A 22,734-nucleotide genomic window follows, 5' to 3' on the forward strand; every position below is an offset into this window, starting at 1 on the left:
CCAATATCATACATCATACAAAAGGAACTTTGGAAAAAAGAAGGATCTTTGAATGCAATAATAAACATAATCATAAATAAAAAAAATAAAAGAAGAACAATCATGATCACTCTTTTCATTGCACTTTTCCTTATTTTTTCTCGTAGCTTTTATGGAAGGTATTGAGCTCAAACCGGTATAAAAAGTGGGAGTCCCCTTCCCTTACTGAAGGTTCTTATCCCAAATGTTTTAGCGATCACCTTCCCTTACCGAAGGATCATCTCGATCGATCACCTTCCCTTACCGAAGGATCATATCGATATCTTGTCTTTGGGGGTCGCCTTCCCTTACCGAAGGATCATTCCCTCAGTTTAATTTACAATCAAGGTTATTTAGACATACACAAGAAAAGAGTTACATCAACAAAGATATCTTATTATATAAAATTGATGGGAGTCTCCTTCCCTTACCGAAGGTTTCCAAAAGTTTGCCGATCACCTTCCCTTATCGAAGGATCATCTCGATTATCTTGTCTTTGGGGGTCATCTTCCCTTACCGAAGGATCATTCCCTCAGTTCTTTATGCACATAAGATTTTTATTATAATGCATAATGCGTATGAAGAAAAGAGACATTATATCATGACATGCAATGCTAACATATATGTTCAAAAATATTTAAGATACGACATATACAAATTAGCACAAAACCCCCTACCTCGAGTGAAGTTCCGCTAGGTATTTCGATGCAAATAGATGCGCTTTGTTAGTGAAGAGAGACTTGTTTTATGGCTAGACTTTGTGTATACTAGAATTTTTTGTATAGAAAAAGGGAATAGAATGAGAAAGGAAGGATCAAATAGCTCTCAGTATGTGCAGATTATGTTAGGAGGCATTTGGGTGAAATCTTCAATCTGAATCGTCACTTTGTGAGCCCTATAACATTTTCTACGTTTGGAATGTAGAATTAGCTATTAGAAAAAAAGTTATAGAAAATTTAATTATCTTTAAAACGAATCTTAAATGAAGTAAATAGGATAACCACAGCTTGAGATATTCTTGAAATACTGTTAGTATATCAGGCTGGCTGATAATAGCGCGATTTTCTACTCTGAACTCGTAACCGATTTATCTATCTAATTTAATTTGAATTTGTTTTTATACTGAACTTAAGGAATAGAGCTAGTATTCTTATCTTTTCATATAACAAAATATCATTCAAATCTAATAAATGTAGAATTAGTTATGACTACGTTTTAAAAGGTTGTTTACTGTCGGTTAGAGATTTACTACCACTAGTGCTTTCATATGTTTAAATTTTAAATTCAAATCTTAAATCATTACCATTTTAATTAATTAATTAGTTATTAAAAAAATGACTTGATTCAAAAAATTGGGATGTTACAAGTTTACCCTTTTAGCATATAATAATTTGGTTTAATTAAAAATAAAGAGTAAACTAGAAACTTTAGTTTTTCAGAATCACAACAATCCACACATTGTATATATATATATAGCAATAGATGTTGGTAAATTGACAACACTTTTCAAAGAAATTACTTATTTTTATAAGAGCCATTCAAAGATTCACATTGAGAATAATGGAAACTCTTGATTTCTACTTGTATGACATACATAACTGATATATGGTTTTTGAGCCAAAGAACACACAAACCATGAGTTTTTGAGCTTAATTGTATAGTTACATTCAACCATAAATTTCATTCCTGTGTGTTTTGCCCTTCTTTTCTATGCTTGTAATCTTTACTTTGTTTCAATCTATATGTCTGGTGCACGAATTGTAAATCACACTTTTCACAACTCATACCACTAACCAGCAAGTGCACTGGGTCGTCCAAGTAATACCTTACGTGAGTAAGGGTCGATCCCACGGAGATTGTCGGCTTGAAGCAAGCTATGGTTATTTTATAATTCTTAGTCAGGAAATTAATAACAAAAATGGTTGGGTTTATGAAAGGTAATTAACATAAAATAAATAAAACTTGTATGCAGTAATGAAGAATAGATTGAGGTTTTGGAGATGCTCTGTCTTCTGAATCTCTGCTTTCCTACTGTCTTCTTCTTCACGCATGCAGGTCTCCTTCCATGGCAAGCTGTATGTTGGTGGATCACCGTTGTCAATGGCTACCATCCATCCTCTCAGTGAAAATGGTCCAAATGCGCTGTCACTGCACGGCTAATCATCTATCGGTTCTCATTCATGTTGGAATAGAATCCATTGATTCTTTTGCGTCTGTCACTACGCCCAACACTCACGAGTTTGAAGTTCGTCACAGTCATCCCTTCCCAGATCCTACTCGGAATACCACAGACAAGGTTTAGACTTTCCGGATCTCAGGAATGGCCGCCAATAATTCTAGCCTATACCACGAAGACTCTGATCATGAACCAGGAGACTAAGAGATACACACTCAAGCTAGTGCAGATAGAACAGAGGTGGTTGTCAGGCACGCGTTCATAGGTGAGAATGATGATGAGTGTCACGGATCATCACATTCATCAGGGTGAAGTGTGAGCAAATATCTTAGAATAGAAATAAGCGCGATTGAATGAAAAACAGTAGTAATTGCATTAATTCATCGAAACACAGCAGAGCTCCTTACCCCCAATCATGGAGTTTAGAGACTCATGCCGTAGAGATACAATGTAAAATGTGAAAGTGTCATGAGGTGCAAAACAAATCTCTAAAAGTAGTTTTTATACTAAGCTAGTGACCTAGGTTTATAGAAATTGAGTAAACTAAGATAGAAAGTGCAGAAATCCACTTCCGGGGCCCACTTGGTGTGTGCTTGGGCTGAGCATTGAAGTTTTCATGTGTAGAGACTTTTTTTGGAGTTAAACGCCAGGTTGTAGCCTGTTTCTGGCGTTTAACACTGGTTTGCAACCTGTTTCTGGCGTTTAACGCCAGAATAGGGTAAAGACTTGGCGTTAAATGCCAATTTGCGTTGTCAAAACTTGGGCAAAGTATGGACTATTATATATTGATGGAAAGCCCTTGATGTCTACTTTCCAACACAATTGAGAGCGCATCAATTGGGCTTCTGTAGCTCCAGAAAATCCATTTTGAGTGCAGGGAGGTCAGAATCCAACAGCATCTGCAGTCCTTTTTCTGCCTCTGAATCAAATTTTTGCTCAGGTCCCTCAATTTCAGCCAGAAAATACCTGAAATCATAGAAAAATTCACAAACTCATAGTAAAGTCCAGAAATGTAATTTTTGCACAAAAACTAATAAAAATATACTAAAAAGTAGCTAGATTCTACTAAAAACTATATGAAAATACCCCCAAAAAGCGTATACAATATCCGCTCATCACAACACCAAACTTAAACTGTTACTTGTCCTCAAGCAACTAGATAAATAAAATAGAATAGAAAGAAAATCAAGGGGCAATAACATCTCAGAGTTTCATATGAAGCTCAAATTCTCATTAGATGAGCGGGGCTAGTAGCGTTTTGCTTTCGAATAGTTTTGGCACCTCCCTTTATCCTTTAAAGTTCAGAATGATTGGCATCTATTGGAACTCAGAATTCAGATAGTGTTATTGATTCTCCTAGTTTAGTATGTTGATTCTTGAACACAGCTATTTTATGAGTCTTGGCCGTGGCCCTAAGCACTTTGTTTTCCAATATTACCACCGAATACATAAATGCCACAGACACATAACTGGGTGAACCTTTTTAGATTGTGAATTAGATTTGCTAAAGTCCCCAATTGGAGGTGTCCAGAGTTCTTAAGCACACTCTTTTTGCTTTGGACCACGACTTTAACCGCTCAGTCTCAAGTTTTTCACTTGACACCTTCACGCCACAAGCACACGGTTAGGGACAGCTTGGTTTAGCCGCTTAGGCCAGAATTTTATTCCTTTGGGCCCTTCTATCCATTAATGCTCAAAGCCTTGGATCCTTTTTCATTACCCTTGCCTTTTGTTTTAAAGGGTTACTAGCTTTTTCTGCTTTCTCCTTTTTTTTTCACTGCTTTTTCTTGCTTCAAGAATCAATTTCATGATTTTTCAGATTATCAATAACATTTCTCTTTTTCATCATTCTTCAAGAGACAACAATTTTAACATTCATAAACAACAAATTCAAAAGACATATGCACTGTTCAAGCATTCATTCAGAAAACAAAAAGTATTGCCACCACATATAAATAATTTGAATTTTTCTTATTAAGAACTCGAAAATAAAATTGCCTTCTTATTCTAAAAATCTACTATTTTATTCATGTTCAATGATGATAAGAAAGATAAATTATAACTTATTTGGGGAATAAAAATAAAATAAAGATACTAATCACTACTACTCATATAACTTCTAAGGTAGATTTCTTCTGATAGTAAAAGTTATCACAGAGTTAAGACTAAGATTAGGACTCAACAACCTTTATTTTGGGAGATGGATGCTCCTTTAGTCTATGGGGTGCTTGGCCCTTCAAGAGATAGCTTTTGGCGCTTCAGCTCCTGTAGCTCACGCCCCTGCTCCTCTTGTTCCTTTAGTTGATCCATAGCTTCTTGCAACTTGGTGACAGATGTTTCTAGGCGGGTCCAGTAATCAATCTGAGGGATTTCTGGGAGGAACTCCTGTGCCTTCCTTTTGATGGAGTTATCCTACACTTTTTGTCCTTCCATAAACTTTTTGGTGATTGGTTGCTCGACTGGGATATACTCATCCACTCCCATCTTCACCCCAGCATCTTTACATAGCAGAGATATTAGGTTTGGGTAAGCCAATTTGGCGTCAGTGGAGTTCTTTTTTGCAATTGTGTAGAGCTCACAAGAAATCAGATGATGGATCTCCACTTCGTTTCCCAGCATAATGTAGTGGATCATCACTGCTCTTTTGACAGTGACTTCAGAGCGGTTGTTGGTGGACAGTATAGAACGTCCAATGAAGTCCAGCCAGCCTCTAGCAATTGGTTTGAGATCTCCTCTCTTGAGTTGATTTGGGACACCCTTTGCATTGGTTATCCACTTGGTTCCAGAGATGCATATGTCCTCTAGAACTTGGTCTAAGCGCTTATCAAATCTCACCATTCTCCTATTAAAGGATTATGAATCATCTTGTAGTTGAGGTAGCTTGAAGACCTCTCTTATTTTGTCCTGGTGGAAGTACATAATCTTCCCTCTGACCAAGGTTCGAAAGGTATAGAAGGTGGCTCCAGTTAATCTCTGCTTATCTGTTTGCCATAGATTTGCGTAGAATTCCTGAACCATGTTTCTACCCACCTTTGTCTCAGGATTAGCCAGAATTTCCCAACCTCTGTTTTGAATCTACTCTTGGATCTCCGGATATTCATCTTCCTTGAGATCGAATTTAACTTCCGGGATCACTAATCTTAGACCCATTATTTTTTAGTAATAGTCTGCATGTTCTTTGGTTAAGAACCTCTCTTGATTCCAAAGTGGTTTTGGAATATTCTCTTTCTTGCCTCTTAAAGTGGTTTATTTTTCTTTAGGAGCCATGATCTTAGTGAGTCTTAGCTCAGTGATCACGAAAAGCACACCAAACTTAGAGGTTTGCTTGTCCTCAAGCAAAAGAAAGGAAAGGAGAGGAATAGAAGGAGAGACAAATTCGAATTGTGGAGGAGAGGGGTGGCCGAATGTGAATTTAAAGAGGAGGGGGTGGGTTCAAAAATTTTGAAAAAGATATGCTAGAAGATATGATTCGTAAAAAGATAATTATGATATGCAAAAGATATAGTTTTAAAATTGAAAAGATAGGAGAGAGATTTGAAAAAGATAAATATACTTTTTGAAAAGATAGTATGATGATTTGAAAAGAATTTAAAAAGATAGATGAGTTTTGAAAAAGATTTGAAAAGAAGTTGAAGAAGAATGAAGAAAGATTTTTTAAGCTTGAAATAATTTGAAATTGAAATTGAAAAAGGAGAATTTGTAACATGTTCATGCAAAAAATCATGGATGGAAATATGAAAATTTGAGGAAAATTGAAGTGAAAAACAAACTTCCTCCCCTCCACACTTCTGGCGTTAAACGCCTAGTTGTTGCTTGTTTTGGGCATTTAACGCCCAGCCAGGTACCCTGGCGGCGTTAAACGCCAGAAATCCTTTGTCACTGGGATTTTTTTCTAAACGCCTAGGATGCTGCAATTCTGGCGTTTAACGCCCAGAAAGGTATCTTTACTGGCGTTAAATGCCCAGTAGATGCTTCTTTTGGGCGTTTAACGCCCAAACTTCCCTTTACTGGTGTTTTTGTGCCAGTGAACTCCCTTTCTCTGCTTTATGCTCTGAATTCTTATGTAACTCTGTGAACGCCTGCAATTGTTAATCATTCTTAAAGATAATTTATATAAAACTCATATAATTATTATTTGCAAAATAAACATTGCTAATGGCTGGGTTGCCTCCCAGCAAGCGCTTCTTTATTGTCTTTAGCTGGACCTTGCTGAGCTTTTAATCTAGCCTCAGCTTTGAGCATTCTTGCTCAATATTGCCTTCAAGATAATGCTTGATTCTCTGTCCATTAACAATGAACTTCTTATTAGAATCAATGTCTTAAAGCTCCACATAGCCATATGGTGATACACTTGTAATTACATATGGTCCTTTCCACCGGGATTTCAGTTTTCCGGGGAATAATCTGAGCCTAGAGTTGAACAGCAGAACCTTTTGTCCAGGTTCAAAGACTCTGGGTGACAATTTCTTATCATGCCACCTTTTTTCTTTCTCTTTGTAAATCTTAGTATTTTCGAAAGCATTGAGCCTGAATTCCTCTAGCTCATTCAGCTGGAGCAATCTTTTCTCTCCAGCTAACTTGGCATCAAGATTTAGGAATCTGGTTGCCCAGTAGGCCTTGTGTTCCAGTTCCCCAGGCAAATGACAGGCCTTACCATACACAAGCTGGTATGGAGAGGTCCCTATAGGAGTCTTGAATGCTGTTATGTATGCCCATAGAGCCTCATCCAAGCTTCTTGCCCAATCCCTTCTACGGGTAATTACAGTTCGTTCCAGGATTCTTTTTAGTTCTCTATTAGAGACTTCAGCCTGCCCATTTGTCTGTGGATGATACGGAGTTGCTACTTTGTGGCTAATTCCATATCTAACCATAGTAGAGTAAAGCTATTTATTGCAGAAGTGAGTGCCCCCATTACTGATTAGTGCTTTAGGGACACCAAACATGCTGAAGATATGTTTCTAGAGGAACTTCAGCACTGTCTTAGTATCATTAGTGGGTGTTGCAATGGCCTCTACCCATTTGGATACATAGTCAACTGCCACCAGAATATAGGTGTTTGAGTATGATGGTGGGAAAGGCCCCATGAAGTCAATACCCCATACATCAAACAACTCAATCTCTAAGATCCCTTGCTGAGGCATGGCGTAACCATGAGGCAGATTACCAGCTCTCTGGAAACTGTCACAGTTTCGTACGAACTCTCGGGAGTCTCTATAGAGAGTAGGCCAGTAGAAGCCTCCTTGGAGAACCTTGGTGGCTGTTCGCTCACCTCCGAAATATCCTCCATATTGTGATCTATGGCAATGCCATTGGATCTTCTGTGCTTCTTCTCTAGGCACACATCTATGGATTATTCCGTCTGCACATCTCTTAAAGAGATATGGTTCATCCCACAAGTAGTACTTTGCATCAGTAATTAATTTTTTTGTTTGTTGCCTGCTGTACTCCTTGGGTATGAATCTTGCAGCTTTATAGTTTGCAATGTCTACAAACCATGGTGTTTCCTGAATGGCAAACAATTGCTCATCTGGAAAGGTTTCAGAGATCTCAATAGAGGGAAAGGACGTCCCTTCTACTGGTTCTATCCGGGACAGATGATCAGCCACTTGGTTGTCTGTCCCTTTTCTGTCTCTTATTTCTATATCAAACTCTTACAGAAGCAACACCCATCTTATGAGCCTGGGTTTAGAATCCTGCTTTGTGAGTAGATATTTAAGAGCAGCATGGTCAGTGTACACAATTACTTTTGATCCTACTAAGTATGATCTAAACTTGTCAATGGCATAAACCACTGCAAGCAATTCTTTTTCTGTGGTTGTGTAATTTTTTTGGGTATCATTTAAAACACGGCTAGCATAATAAATGACATACAGAAGCTTGTTATGCCTCTGTCCCAATACTACACCAATGGCATAGTCACTGGCATCACACATTAGTTCGAATGGTAATGTCCAGTCTGGTGCAGAAATAACTGGTGCTGTGACCAGCTTAGCTTTCAGAGTTTCAAATGCCTGCTGACACTCTGTGTCAATCACAAATGGTGTGTCAGCAGTTAGCAGATTGCTCAGAGATTTTGCAATTTTTGAAAAATCCTTTATAAACCTCCTAGAGAATCCTGCATGCCCCAGAAAGCTTCTGATTGCCTTAACATTGGCAGGGGGTGGTAATTTTTCAATTACTTCCACTTTAGCTTGATCCACCTCTATTCCCTTGTTTGAAATTTTATGCCCAAGGACAATTCCTTCAGTCACCATAAAGTGACATTTTTCCCAGTTTAAAACTAGGTTGGTCTCTTGGCATCTTTTCAGAACAAGTGCTAAATGGTCAAGGCAGGAGCTGAATGAGTCTCCAAATACTGAAAAGTCATCCATGAAGACTTCCAGAAATTTCTCTACCATATCAGAGAAGATAGAGAGCATGCACCTCTGAAAGGTTGCAGGTGCATTGCACAGACCAAAAGGCAACCTTCTGTAGGCAAACACTCCAAAAGGACATGTGAATGCTGTTTTCTCTTGGTCCTGAGGATCTACTGTAATTTGGTTGTAACCTGAATAGCCATCCAAAAAGCAGTAATATTCATGACATGCTAGTCTCTCTAGCATCTGGTCTATGAATGGTAAAGGAAAGTGATCCTTCCTGGTGGCTGTATTGAGCCTTCTATAACCAATACACATACGCCACCCTGTAACTGTTCTTGTAGGAACCAGTTCATTCTTTTTATTATGAACTACTGTCATGCCTCCCTTCTTGGGGACAACTTGGACAGGACTCACCCAGGGGCTATCAGAAATAGGATAAATAATCCCAGCCTCTAGTAACTTGGTGACCTCTTTCTGCACCACCTCCTTCATGGCTAGATTTAGCCGCCTTTGTGGTTGAACCACTGGCTTAGCATCGTCCTCCAATAGGATCTTGTGCATGCATCTTGCTGGGCTGATGCCCTTAAGATCGCTTATGGACCACCCAAGAGCTGTCTTGTGTGTCCTTAGCACTTGAAGTAGTGCTTTCTCTTCCTATGGATTTAAAGCAGAGCTTATGATCACCGAAAAAGTGTCACCTTCTCCCAGAAATGCATATTTCAGGGATGGTGGTAGTGGTTTGAGCTCGGGTTTAGGAGGTTTTTCCTCTTCCTGAGGAATTTTCAGGGGCTCTTTTATTTCCTCTGATTCCTCCAAATCAGGCTGAACATCTTTAAAGATGTCTTCTAGCTCTAATTCGAGACTCTTAGCCATGTTGATCTCCTCTACCAGGGAGTCAATAATATCAACACGCATGCAGTCTTTTGATGTGTCTGGATGCTTCATTGCCTCAACAGAATTTAGCCTAAACTCATCCTCATTGACTCTCAAGGTCACTTCCCCTTTTTGGACATCAATGAGGGTTCGTCCAGTTGCTAGGAAGGGTCTTCCTAGAATGAGAGTTGCACTCTTGTGCTCCTCCATCTCCAGCACTACAAAGTCAGTGGGAAAGGCAAATGGCCCAACCTTGACAATCATGTCCTCAATTATGCCTGATGGGTATTTAATGGAGCCATCAGCAAGTTGAAGACATATTTGGGTTGGTTTGACCTCTTCAGTCAAGCCAAGATTTCTGATAGTGGATGCAGGGATTAGATTGATACTTGCCCCAAGGTCACATAGGGGTGTCTTGGTACAAGTACCCTCTAATGTGCATGGTATCATAAAGCTTCCGGGATCCTTAAGCTTTTCTGGTAAGCTTGTTAGGATGACTGCACTGCATTCTTCAGTGAGAGAAACTTTTTCTGTTTCTCTCTAATCCTTCTTATGACTTAAGATCTCTTACATGAACTTAGCATAAGAGGGTATTTGCTCAAGTGCCTCTGCAAACGGAATCTTTATTTCAAGAGTCCTGATATAGTCTACAAAGTGGGCAAATTGTTTATTCTGTTCCGCTTGGCGGAGTTTCTGAAGATAAGGCATTTTGGCTTTATATTCTTCAACCTTAGTTGCTGCAGGTTTATTTTCTACAGAGGCAGGTTGAGAAGCCTTCTTGAGGGCGTCATTATCAGCACTTGCAGGTGTCTGATCCCTCACTGGCGTTTGAATGCCAGAACTGGAATGGATTGGGCGTTTAACGCCAGATTCCTACCCTTTTCTGGCATTTGAACGCCAGAACTGAACATGGATTGGGCGTTTAACGCCAATTTTTCACCCTTTTCTGGCGTTTGAATGCCAGACTTATTCCTCTTTGGGCTCTTACTGTCCTCAGAGGGATTTTGGGTAGCAGGTTGCTCATCCTCTATCAACTGTTCTTTTCTTGGCTTTCTGCTGCTTTGGGTTGAGGTATTTAATATTTTTCCACTTCTTAATTGAACTGCTTGGCACTCCTCTGTTATCTGTTTTGATAACTGCTGTTTTGTCTGATTCAATTGTGATTCCATATCCTTGTTAGCATTTTTGGTTTCTTGCCACATCTCCTTAAATTCTACTAACTGCCTTGTTATAGAAGATAGTTGCTGATTGAGTTCAACAACTTGTTCCTGAGGACTAAAGTCAGTTGATACTGCCTCAGCTTCTTCTTTCATGGAGGACCCATTACTTATGTACAGATGCTAATTTCTAGCAACTATATCAATAAGCTCTTGAGCCTCTTCAATAGTCTTTCTCATGTTTATAGATCCACCAGCTGAGTGGTCTAGAGATATCTGAGCCTTTTCTGTAAGCCCATAGTAGAAGATGTCTAATTGCACCCACTCTGAAAATATTTCAGAGGGGCATTTCCTTAGCATCCCTCTGTACCTCTCCCAGGCATTATAAAGGGATTCATCATCCTCTTGTTTAAAGCCTTGGATGTCCAGCCTTAGCTGTGTCATCCTTTTTGGAGGGAAATATTGATTCAGGAATTTGTCTGATAACTGTTTCCATGTTCTTATGCTTGCTGTGGGTTGGTTATTTAACCACCTTTTAGCTTGATCTTTTACAGCAAACGAAAACAGTAACAGCCTGTATACATCCTGATCTACCTCCTTGTCACGCACTGTGTCAGCAATTTGCAAGAACTGTGCCAGAAACTCAGTAGGTTCTTCCTATGGAAGACCGGAATACTGGCAATTTTGCTGCACCATGACAATGAGCTAAGGATTTAGCTCAAAACTACTTGCTTTGATGGAAGGTATATAGATGTTACTCCCATATGCAGCAGTAATGGGGTTAGCATATGTCCCCAGAGTCCTTCTGGACTGTTCATTTCCACTTATGTCCATGATGGAGAAAAGGAAATTGAAATGAATTGCAAATAAACTATTTTTTTGTTTGTATTTTATTTAGGTAGAAACAAACCGAACAATTAAAAATAAATAAAAATAATAAGATAAAATAAAATAATTAGAAATTAAAATATAAATTTCGAAAACTAAGAGAAAAATAAATTTGAAAACAAAAATAATTACTTAATTAAGAAGATTTGAAAAAAAAACTTTGGATATGATTTTTGAAAAAGATTTTGAATTTTGAAATTTCAAAACTAAGATAAGATAGAATAGAAAGTTTTAAAATAAAAATCTGAATTTTTAAAGGAGAATTCGAAAATTAATTAAAATAAAGAGAAAAGATATTTTTGAATTTAATGAAGAAAGAAAAAAATAGTAAAAATGACACCAAACTTAAATTTTTAGATCAAAACAAGGGAAACAAACAGAAAAACTTTGAATATCACGGTAAACTCTAAGAATAACTTCTGAAAAACTTTTAAGAAGACAGAAACACAAAGGACACCAAACTTAAAAATTTTTATATTCTGAGCACTAATAATTCAAAAAAAAATGAAAGAAAAATAAAATCATGCAATTGACACCAAACTTAAAATATGAAATTAAACTCAAACAGAAAAACTCAATTATTAGTTTATAAAAAGTTTTGAAAAAAAATGAAAAAGAAAATAAGGATTCTGAAAAAATTTCAACCAAAAACAATAATAGAAGACGCAATTTTAGTGACTCTAAACAAAAAAAATAAAATTTTCCTAATCTAAAAAACAAAATAAACCGTCTGTTGTCCAAACTCGAACAATCCCCAGCAACGGCGCCAAAAACTTGGTGCACGAATTTTAAATCACACTTTTCACAACTCGTACCACTAATCAGCAAGTGCACTGGGTCGTCCAAGTAATACCTTACGTGAGTAAGGGTCGATCCCACGAAGATTGTCGGCTTGAAGTAAGCTATGGTTATTTTGTAATTCTTAGTCAGGAAATTAATAATAAAAATGGTTGGGTTTATGAAAAGTAATTAACATAAAATAAATAATACTTGTATGTAGTAATGGAGAATAGATTGAGGTTTTGGAGATGCTCTGTCTTCTGAATCTCTGCTTTCCTACTGTCTTCTTCTTCACGCACGCAGGTCTCCTTCCATGGCAAGCTGTATGTTGGTGGATCACCGTTGTCAATGGCTACCATCTATCCTCTTAGTGAAAATGGTCCAAATACGCTGTCACCGCATGGCTAATCATCTGTCGGTTCTCATTCATGTTGGAATAGAATCCATTGATTCTTTTGCGTCTGTCACTACGCGCAACACTCACGAGTTTGAAGCTCGTCACAGTCATCCCTTCCCAGATCCTACTCGGAATACCACAGACAAGGTTTAGACTTTTCGGATCTCAGGAATGGCCGCCAATAATTCTAGCCTATACCACGAAGACTCTGATCATGAACCAGGAGACTAAGAGATACACACTCAAGCTAGTGTAGATAGAATGGAGGTGGTTGTCAGGCACGCATTCATAGGTGAGAATGATGATGAGTGTCACTGATCATCACATTCATCAGGGTGAAGTGTGAGTGAATATCTTAGAATAGAAACAAGCGTGATTGAATGAAAAACAGTAGTAATTGCATTAATTCATCGAAACACGGCAGAGCTCCTTACCCCCAATCATGGAGTTTAGAGACTCATGCCGTAGAGATACAATGTAAAACGTGAAAGTGTCATGAGGTGTAAAACAAATCTCTAAAAGTAGTTTTTATACTAAGCTAGTGACCTAGGTTTACAGAAATTGAGTAAACTAAGATAGATAGTGCAGAAATCCACTTCTGGGGCCCACTTGGTGTGTGCTTGGGCTGAGCATTGAAGCTTTTATGTGTAGAGACTTTTTTTGGAGTTAAACGCCAGGTTGTAGCCTGTTTCTGGCGTTTAACACTGGTTTGCAACCTGTTTCTGGCGTTTAACGCCGGAATAGGGTAAAGACTTGGCGTTAAACGCCAATTTGCGTCGTCAAAACTTGGGCAAAGTATGGACTATTATATATTGCCGGAAAGTCCTGGATGTCTACTTTTCAATGCAATTGAGAGCGTGCAATTGGGCTTCTGTAGCTCCAAAATATCCATTTCGAGTGTAGGGAGGTCAGAATCCAACAGCATCTACAGTCCTTTGTCAACCTTTGAATCAGATTTTTGCTCAGGTCCCTCAATTTCAGCCAGAAAATACCTGAAATCACAAAAAAATACACAAACTCATAGTAAAGTCCAGAAATGTGATTTTTGCACAAAAACTAATAAAAATATACTAAAAAGTAGCTAGATTCTACTAAAAACTATATGAAAATACCCCCAAAAAGCATATACAATATCCGCTCATCAATGTCCAATATAGAATGTAGATACATACCCGCATATGATTGAGGCCATCATTTGAATTTTTCCTCACTTATCCCAAATAAGCCTACCTTTCACGTTACCCTTGTTAGCCACCTTGAGCCTTTTAATCCCCATTTATTTTGCTCTATAACCACATCACTAGCCTTAAGCAGAAAAACAAATTAAAATATCCCAAGTTGAATCCTTGGTTAGCTTAAGATAGATATTGTGCATCCACTAATTGTGGGGAAAATGTGGGAACGTGGGATGATAAGAAAGACATTCAATTGACAAAATTATTTGGAATTTGGATGCATGTTCATGTGAAATCAGCATAACTAAAATACCATGTGCATTGATATATTGTATTTGTGTTTCAGATAAAATATATATAAATTTATTTTAGTTAAATGAAAAAGGGGACAAAATTATCCCAAGAATAAGTTTAGTGAAGAAAATCAATGCACATAGGATAAAATTAAAAATAATTTGATGCATGAGTATGTGATAAGAAAGTGGAAAAATTATGGGAAGCTAAGCATAATTTTAATTGTATAGAGTATGTGTACGTTAGGTGAGATTTTAGACTAATCAAAGATTCAATTTATAGCTCACTTAGCCTTATATATGCCCTCACCTTTACCTTAGCCCATTACAACCTTGAAAAAGACCTCATGATGTTTGTATGTATACATTCAATATTTGTTGATTGGTTAGATGAAGAATAAAGTTTTAGAAAGCATGACTAGAAAAGAATAGAGTGATTAACCCCAAACACTGAGCGATTAGAGAGTAAACACAAATCCACTGAGGGTTCAATAGCTCAATTCCATATATCCATATTTTATTATTGCTTATCTTGCAAGTTTGTCAAATCTTGTGGTTAACTCAATTCAATTGTGAACATATTTTAATATGGCTTGTCCTTTGTTGTGCATAAATGATTCTTTGAAAAATTTGACTCAATTTAACCACATGTAAGCTTTATATATATTAGTGGATAATAATTAGAATTGCATGATTCATTTAGGTAGCTTGCATTTAGAATAGATTGCATTGCATAAGATTCTACCATTCTACATTCACTCTTATTCTATTCCTCTTGAGCTAAGCATGAGGACATGCTAATGTTTAAGTGTGGGGAGGTTGATAAACCACTATTTTATGATTTATCTTGTGCTCAATTGAGTGTTTTTTATCAATTCTTCACCCACTTATTCATATAATTTGCATGGTTTTGCAATTCCTTCCTTATTATGTGATAAATGTGAAACATGTTTCCTATGCCTTAAAAATATTTATTTTAATTATCCTTTATTACCATTCGATGTCGTGATCCGTGTGTTGAGTATTTTCAGACTTTATAGGACAGGAATGGCTTAGAGTACAGAAAGGAAACACGTAAAAATGGAAGGGACGCACAAAATGGAGTTTTGAAGAAAATGGCAGCGACGCGTACGCATGGACGACGCGGACACGTGCCTAGCGCAAAATGGCCTCGACGCGCACGCGTGAACGAAGCAGACGCGTGACTAGCGCGAAACATAACTGACGCGTACGCATGACTGACGCGTACGCGTGAAAAGGAAAATCTTCAATTGATGCACACGCATGACTGACGCGCACGCCTGATGAGTAAAACTCCCAACTGATGCGCACGCGTGACCCACGCGCACGCGTGACAGACACCACGTGCAGGAATCTGCAAAAAACGCCCTCAGCGATTTTTGGGCCCCTTTTTGGCCCAGATCCAAGCCCAGAAACACAGAATAGAGGCTGGAGAATAAAGGAATCAAATCATTCATTCATCATTCATTCAACATTCATAATTCATAATTTATAATTTAAGGTTTTTAGATGTAGCTTTTAGAGAGAGAGGCTCTCTCCTCTCTCTTAGGATTTAGGATTAGGATTAGGATTTAGGATTTCTATTATGAATAGGCTACTTCTCTTCATTCCAGGTTCAATGTTCCTTTAATTTATTTTCTACTTTTACTTATTCTATTACTTTAATTGTTATTTATCTTTTCAATTTGGTTTACGAACTTTTCCATGTTAGAATTGATTTCTTTATTTAATATAATTCGAGGTATTTTAGATTTATGATTGCTTTCTTTAATTTATGATATAAATAATTTGGATTTTCTCCTCTTGGCTTTGGTTGAGTAATTGGTGACACTTGAGTTATCAAACTCAGCTGTTGATTAATATTTGAAGCTTGCTGGTTGATTTGGATCCCTCTAAAGCTAGTCTTTCCTTAAGAGTTGACTAGGACTTGAGGAATCAAGTTGATTGGTCCACTTGACTTTCCTTTATTTAGTAAGGGTTAACTAAGTGGGAGCAATAAACAATTATCATCACACCTGATAAGGATAACTAGGATGGGATTTCCAGTTCTCATACCTTGCCAAGAGTTTTTCTAGTAATTAATTTACTTTATTGCTAATTTATTCTCTTTGTTCCCTATTTCAAAAACCCAAAAATATACAATTTCATAACTAATAATAAATCATACTTCCCTGCAATTCCTTGAGAGACGACCCGAGGTTTAAATACTTTGGTTATAAATTTTATTGGGTTTTGTTACTTGTGACAACCAAAACTTTTGTATGAAAGGATTCTTTGCTGGTTTAGAAACTATACTTACAACGTGAATTTATTTGCAAAAATTCTTTACTAGCAGGAAATCAGTTCGTCACTCCACCTTATGTGCCCTCTTCCTATCCGCCCCGCATGTCCCGTCGATTGCAATAGAAAAATTTTCTCACAACATTGCCTTCATCATCTTTAATGGAATCCACTTTTCAAACAACAAATTCAGTCACCTTTTCATACTCAACATATCTTGCATAAGCCTCTTCAACCCCATGAAATTCAGCATCAACCAATGCAGCCGCAGTTGAAAGCATGGAAGTGTCCACATCATCACTTATTTGACTGCCTGAACCACCTGGTGACTCCGATGAAGGCACTCTGCCACCCTCGTCCCCTTCACCAAATACATCAACTCTCTGTACCGGCTCACTCTCCTTGACCACTCGTGACAGTGACTCTAATCCCTTAGAGACCTCTTCCTCGTCGGACTCACTACTCCATCCATTAGTCCATTAACCCAAAAAGTCTGAGTTTTCTTCGCTATCACTATCCATTCCAAGGCGTTATTAAGTACCTGCATTATAAAATTCAAAATTAAATACATTGACAACACCAAAAATAACATAAAACTCTAACATTTGATTCACAACGTCGATGCCAATTCAAAAAAAGTATAATTTTCTATTATCCGAAGAATTCCAATTCTCTTCAAACTAAATCAGACAAAAAACAAAGTACTAATTGGCTTTCCTAAGGCTTTGAAGATAATTTAAAGCCTTTAATACGTGCAGGGCTAATTATACAAAAAGCAACTTTATATAATAAGAGAATAAATTCATCAAAGAAAGATACAAGTTCATTTTATTTGCCTCATCAATTCTTGTGATGATTCTAGTAATCCAACCCTTCCAAGAAAATGGGAGAAAAAAGATACATAAGAGAATTTATTTGAACTCAAATATTGGAGAGGAAAGAGTACTAGTAGAACTGAAGCATAACTCAAAATTAAAAGGTTAATTTTATGCGGAACAAAAATTAGAAATCAAAATAAAATAAAATAAAATAAACTCAGATACATACATTAGATCATAGCTTACGGTGGTATTTCTGGAGAATTAGTAAAATCTCCTTCAACCCTTCCACTACAAGAAACATTGTTAAAATCGACGGCCAAATCGACGACTAAGCCGTCGATAATATTAAAATTCGACGACAAAATAGACGGCGGATGTGGTCGCTATTAAGCTTGTCGATTTTTCAAAATGCTAATAAAATCGACGGCTTGCCTAGCCGTCGATAATAATTTAATAAAATCGACATCTCTTCTGTCTGTAATATGGATTTTATATTCTTACTAAAATCGACAACATTGCCGTCGATATTATTATATAAAATCGACGCCATTTCTGTCGATATTTGATTCAATAAAATTGACACCATTTTCGTCGATAATATGCTTACTAAAATCGACAAAGCAGACGTCGATATTTTATCCAATAAAACCGACACAGTTTTCGTCGATTTTTGTCTATAATATGCTTACTAAAATCAACGGCCATGGCGTCAATATTTGATCCAATAAAATCGACGCAGTTGCCGTCGATTTTATTATTTAAATAGCAGCAAATTTTTTGTCTATATTTTTTTTGTCTATTTTAATTTAAAGTAGATAATAATAATAATAATAATAATAATAATAAACCCAAATAATATAATAGAAAAACACTATAATCACTAATTAGTAATAGAAATTATGCTTATATAGCAAAATATGTTGGATTTCTTTCTGCCAAATGAAAAAAAGCAAGGTATTAAATATAAAATAATAATGGTTAATAAAAAAATAAATAAAAAATAAAAGAAGAAGAAGGAATCATTATATATAACAATTGGTATTGAATAAAATTGAGCTATATACAACAAGTTTCTTTTTTTTTTAAAAGAAAATGATGTCACACATATTATTATATTATATATTCTACAAGTAATCAACTACATTGCATATATTACATATATTATATTATATATGTAAAATATGCTCAAACAATAATCGACTAAATTGCATATACACATAATGTTTACGAGGACGACGAACCTCCTCCAAATATCTGCAGCATCATCATAAATACCCACTTCAGAAAATCAGCACAGCATTTGTAATTGGCAGGAAAAAATGACGGAAGCGTCCAAGCTTCGGCTTCTGGTCCTAAACAATTCATTATCTAGAGATTAGTATAAAAATCTATCATAATATATATGGTATATATATGTGCTGCACTTAAATGCAGCCCTGACCTCACCTAAAAAGATTGACTGAGAAGCCTTGTCCTCTGCTTGAGTTTTAATCTGCATTTTTTCTGAAAACTTTTCAATCAGATAATAATATAATTCTTCAATGACTTGATTTATATGTTGAATAAATTGCACTACGAAGTTTTACAATATCATGCCCATCTTTCAAGCCAAATATAGCTCTTCCTTGAGAAGGCATATCAGAGACACAAAAACAGTTCTAAAATACATAGAAAATATTTTAGGAAACAGTTCTAAAATATACAAAAACAGTTCTAAAAATACATAGAAAATAGTTCTTTTTTGCTGATTACGAATTCCTGTATGGTGGAAGAGAAGAATAGAGTTATGGCTCCACATATTTCATTTTAAGATTAAGAATAGAGATTAGATAGTAATAATAATGGTGGAAGAGAAGAAAAAGGAGATGGTCAAATGTGAGAAGAGCAAGGTATGGTGGTGATGCCCTACAAATTTGAGGCAAAATGGTAACAGGGGTCTCTACTGCTTGATGAGTGGATGTGGTCATCATTGCTACAATTAAACTACTGTTTTGTTTATCAAGTGGCATGTCAGAAAAGAAACAAGAAAGATCATCACAATGAAATTGGCTTTGGGTTCTCTTCCCTTCACATTGTTTTGGTTTTGGATATATAATCAAATTAAATATCACGTGTAAATCTACAGCAATTGTAGCTAGCTTAGCCAACCCTGTACTTTTTTGTCAGTAGTATTGAATTGTTGATATTAAAACGCACGTAACATTCATACATATAAAGACAATGTTTGTTAATGGCCCTTGTTTTAATATAATATATATTTGATTAGGTTGGCACGCATATATAAAATGAATTACCATATATATTTGTTAAGGGCCCCTCGTTTAAGAATTCCTAGAATAGGACAATTACCTCATCAAAATCCCTATGAAAATAACCTATATATTTTTAGAAAAGGTAGTAGAAAAAGACTATTTAATTAAAAAAAAAGTCCCTTTTCAATTTTCCCTTTTTCTTTTTCACTCGAAGATAGATCAAATAACATTGCTTGGTGTCCAATTAATGCAATAACTAAGAAGGATCAAAGACAGAACACATAAACTACTCTAGAAATTAGACATATGACATTAACAATAAACTTTAATTAAGCTAAGTGTTCCTCTACTATATATATGAGTTTAATTACCTTGAGTGACTTTATTAAAACTTCAGAAAAAGCTATAAAATGGTTACAAAACCAGATTTTTGAATCCCTTTTTATATTTGAAAACAATGCATTCATAAACTATGGAATAGAAAGATTACAAAACTAGCTAGTTACAACAGAATCTGTAATTGTAATTCAATTATATCAGACCAAACAACTTCTAATTACACCAAGTTATTCTATTTTCATCACAATTCTAGTCAAAGGAAAATGAAAGCAACACACAACACTTGTGCAGTTGTGCTTGCTAGCTGCCACTGCAATTCACATGTTATAATATATGTACCAATTTTAATTTTTTTTTTATTATTAATTTTCAGACATGTATGTATATAAATATACTACACCTTTAGCTGGAGTCACTTGAGCAGGACCATCTGTTTTGATTGGCATTTGGCTTGAAATAACCAAGTGTTCTTCGGATTGAATCAAGCGTCCTCCCTTCTTCATGTGCTGCTCTATATAGAAAAGTATGTACTGCATAAAATTTCAGTCAATTTCAACATTTAAACATACTAGAAAGAAGTTTCCCATCGTAACCGGTGCAAAAACAGTGGATTGCTACAATTTTATGAATTCAGTATCCACCGTGCAGTGATTGATCAGTTTTATGTTTCAGAGCATCCTCCAGAATATAGTATGATAAAATTTACTTTGTTCACGTGAAACTTTAAACAACCCCTTATCAATGAAATAACAATCTCCATAAGTCCTTCCACAATCCATATATAACAGACTCCATAAACTAACACCAACCTAATAAATTTGCCTAAATCTAAGTTTGTGCAACTACACTTAATCAATAGTCATCATTTCTAATATGCAGTGCAAAAAATACATGATAATATTCTTATAATTGGCTGTTTGTAAATAACATTAGTGAGGTAAATATGAAAATTTCCCAGTGCAACTAACCTTGCAGGGTAGAGCCTGTTTTCGTAGCCAAGGAGCGAGCAGCCGTAGCTGCTTGATCCAAGGAAGCACCAACCAAGGGGTGAAAACAAATGTGGTCCACAACACCAAGCCTAGGATGAGTTCCACTGTGCAATCCAAAGTCAATTGCATCAAATGCAGCCTTCACCATTGCAAACACAGCACATTGCAAACACAGCATATGTCAATTGTATGTATGTATATAATTTCAATTGTTAGTTTTAGAATTCTGTATCATGCATCTCATGATTAGGGAAGTCATATTTCATCAATCATGATGATGTCTTCATCAGCAGCAGCTCCTTCCAGTTACCGAAACCCTAATTCAATTCCAGCAGTAGTGAAGAGAAAGCGAAGTCAACCAAGAAGACCAGACAAGAAATTAAAGAATACCTAGTAGTGAATTGATGAATTGAAGCATGCAGATCTAGAGGCAGAAGTAATAGCTCTATCGCCAAAGTCGCTGATGGCGACGAACCATTTCATGTCCAGAGGGACCAGAACCTGCAGCTGCACCGGCGAGGGCACAACCTGCCATGGAAGCTTCGGCAGAGGGAGAAGGAGGAGGTGGTTCGGAAGAAGGTGGACGCGGAAGAAGGAGGTGGTGCGGAACAAGGTGGAATGAGGGAATTTGGGGGAATTGCATTTCTGAACTTTGGACGCGGGAGGTGGACGCGGGTAAATGTGATTTTGGTGATTAAAATCGACGACGTATTTGTCGATTTTAATTTATAAAAAAGTAACACTTATAGTATCTATTTTATACATTAAATCTACGCTGTTTATTCCATTTTAGAAAGTGATCTAGACCGTTAAAATTTATTGACGACAACATGGTCGATATTATAAATAATAAAATAGACGATATATTTGTCGATTTTAATTTATAAAAAAGCAACATCTATAGTGTCTATTTTATATATTAAATCTACACCGTTTATTTTATTTTAGAAAGCAATTTAAACCGTTAAAATTTATCGACGGCAACATTGTCGATATTTTAAATAATAAAATAGACGCCATATTTGTCGATTTTAAAATAAAAGTATTTTCAACTTCCGGTGCGTCGATAATATGATGATAATAGAAAAAAAAAGTTAATGCCTCATACAAATATCAACGAACTGGCCATTGATTTTAATATTTTTTTAAATTATTTTTTTGGCAATATCGACAGCAAGCTATCGAAAAATATTGACGGCAGAAATAACCGTCGATTTTTGGCGTCGAAAAAATGCTTTTTCCTGTAGTGTTCCAACAAAAAAAGGAGAGAAAGAAGATAAACAGGGGTTAATTTGAACCCAGGATATTGGACAAGAAAGAGTACTAGTAGAACTAAAGCATAACTCGAAAGTAAAAGATTTATTTTGTGCGAAAAAATTGAAAATTGATATAAACTAAAATAAGAAAAATTCAAATAGATACATTAGATCATAGTTTGCAGTGGTATTTGTGAAGAAGTACTCAAATCTCCTTCAACCCTTTCAACAAAAAAAGGAAAAAGAAGACAAACATAGGGTTTATTTTAACCCAGGATATCTGACAAAAAAGAGTACTAGTAGAACTAAAGCATAACTCGAACATAAAAGGTTTATTTTGTGTGAAAAGAATTGGAAATTGAAATAAAATAAAATAAGAAAAATTCAAATAGATACATTAGATCATAATTTGCAGTGACATTTGTGGAGAAGTACTCAAATCTCCTTCAACCCTTCCAACCGAAATAAGGAGAAAAAGAAAATAAATAGGAGAGTTTATTTCAATTCAGAACATTGGAGAAGAATAAATACGAACCAAAGTATAACTCGAAAGTAAAATGTTTATTTTGCACGAAAACAATTGGAAATCGAAATGAAATAAAATAAAGAAAACTCAAATAGATAAGTAAGATTATAACTTATAGTGGCATTTGTGAAGAA

The 22,734-nt window shown here is 36.1% G+C and overlaps 1 protein-coding gene across 1 annotated transcript; it reads right to left on the bottom strand.

Moving 5' to 3' along the window:
• Window positions 1–18,462: 18,462 nt before the first annotated feature.
• On the bottom strand, window positions 18,463–20,996 carry LOC107609833 (uncharacterized). The gene is made up of 4 exons (XM_088492825.1): window positions 20,798–20,996; window positions 20,230–20,340; window positions 18,685–18,741; window positions 18,463–18,590 (listed from the first exon to the last, which is right to left on the bottom strand). The coding sequence occupies exons 1-4, from the start codon at window positions 20,994–20,996 to the stop codon at window positions 18,463–18,465; spliced, it is 495 nt and encodes a 164-aa protein (XP_088348951.1).
• Window positions 20,997–22,734: the final 1,738 nt, after the last annotated feature.

Source organism: Arachis ipaensis, chromosome B7 (genome assembly GCF_059453495.1).
Source record: "Arachis ipaensis isolate K30076 ecotype BB chromosome B7, ASM5945349v1, whole genome shotgun sequence".
In the NCBI taxonomy this organism is placed as follows: Eukaryota; Viridiplantae; Streptophyta; class Magnoliopsida; order Fabales; family Fabaceae; genus Arachis; species Arachis ipaensis.

What these genes read in the sequence shown, in the direction of transcription:
- LOC107609833 (XM_088492825.1), bottom strand. Translation starts at nt 20,996, where the DNA reads ATGCTGTGTTTGCAATGTGCTGTGTTTGCAATGGTGAAGGCTGCATTT. An exon ending in AACAGGCTCTACCCTGCAAG is followed by an intron (nt 20,341 to 20,797) that starts GTTAGTTGCACT and finishes TTTTCTATATAG; the next exon opens with AGCAGCACATGAAGAAGGGA. An exon ending in TCAAGTGACTCCAGCTAAAG is followed by an intron (nt 18,742 to 20,229) that starts GTGTAGTATATT and finishes AAAAGTTTTCAG; the next exon opens with AAAAAATGCAGATTAAAACT.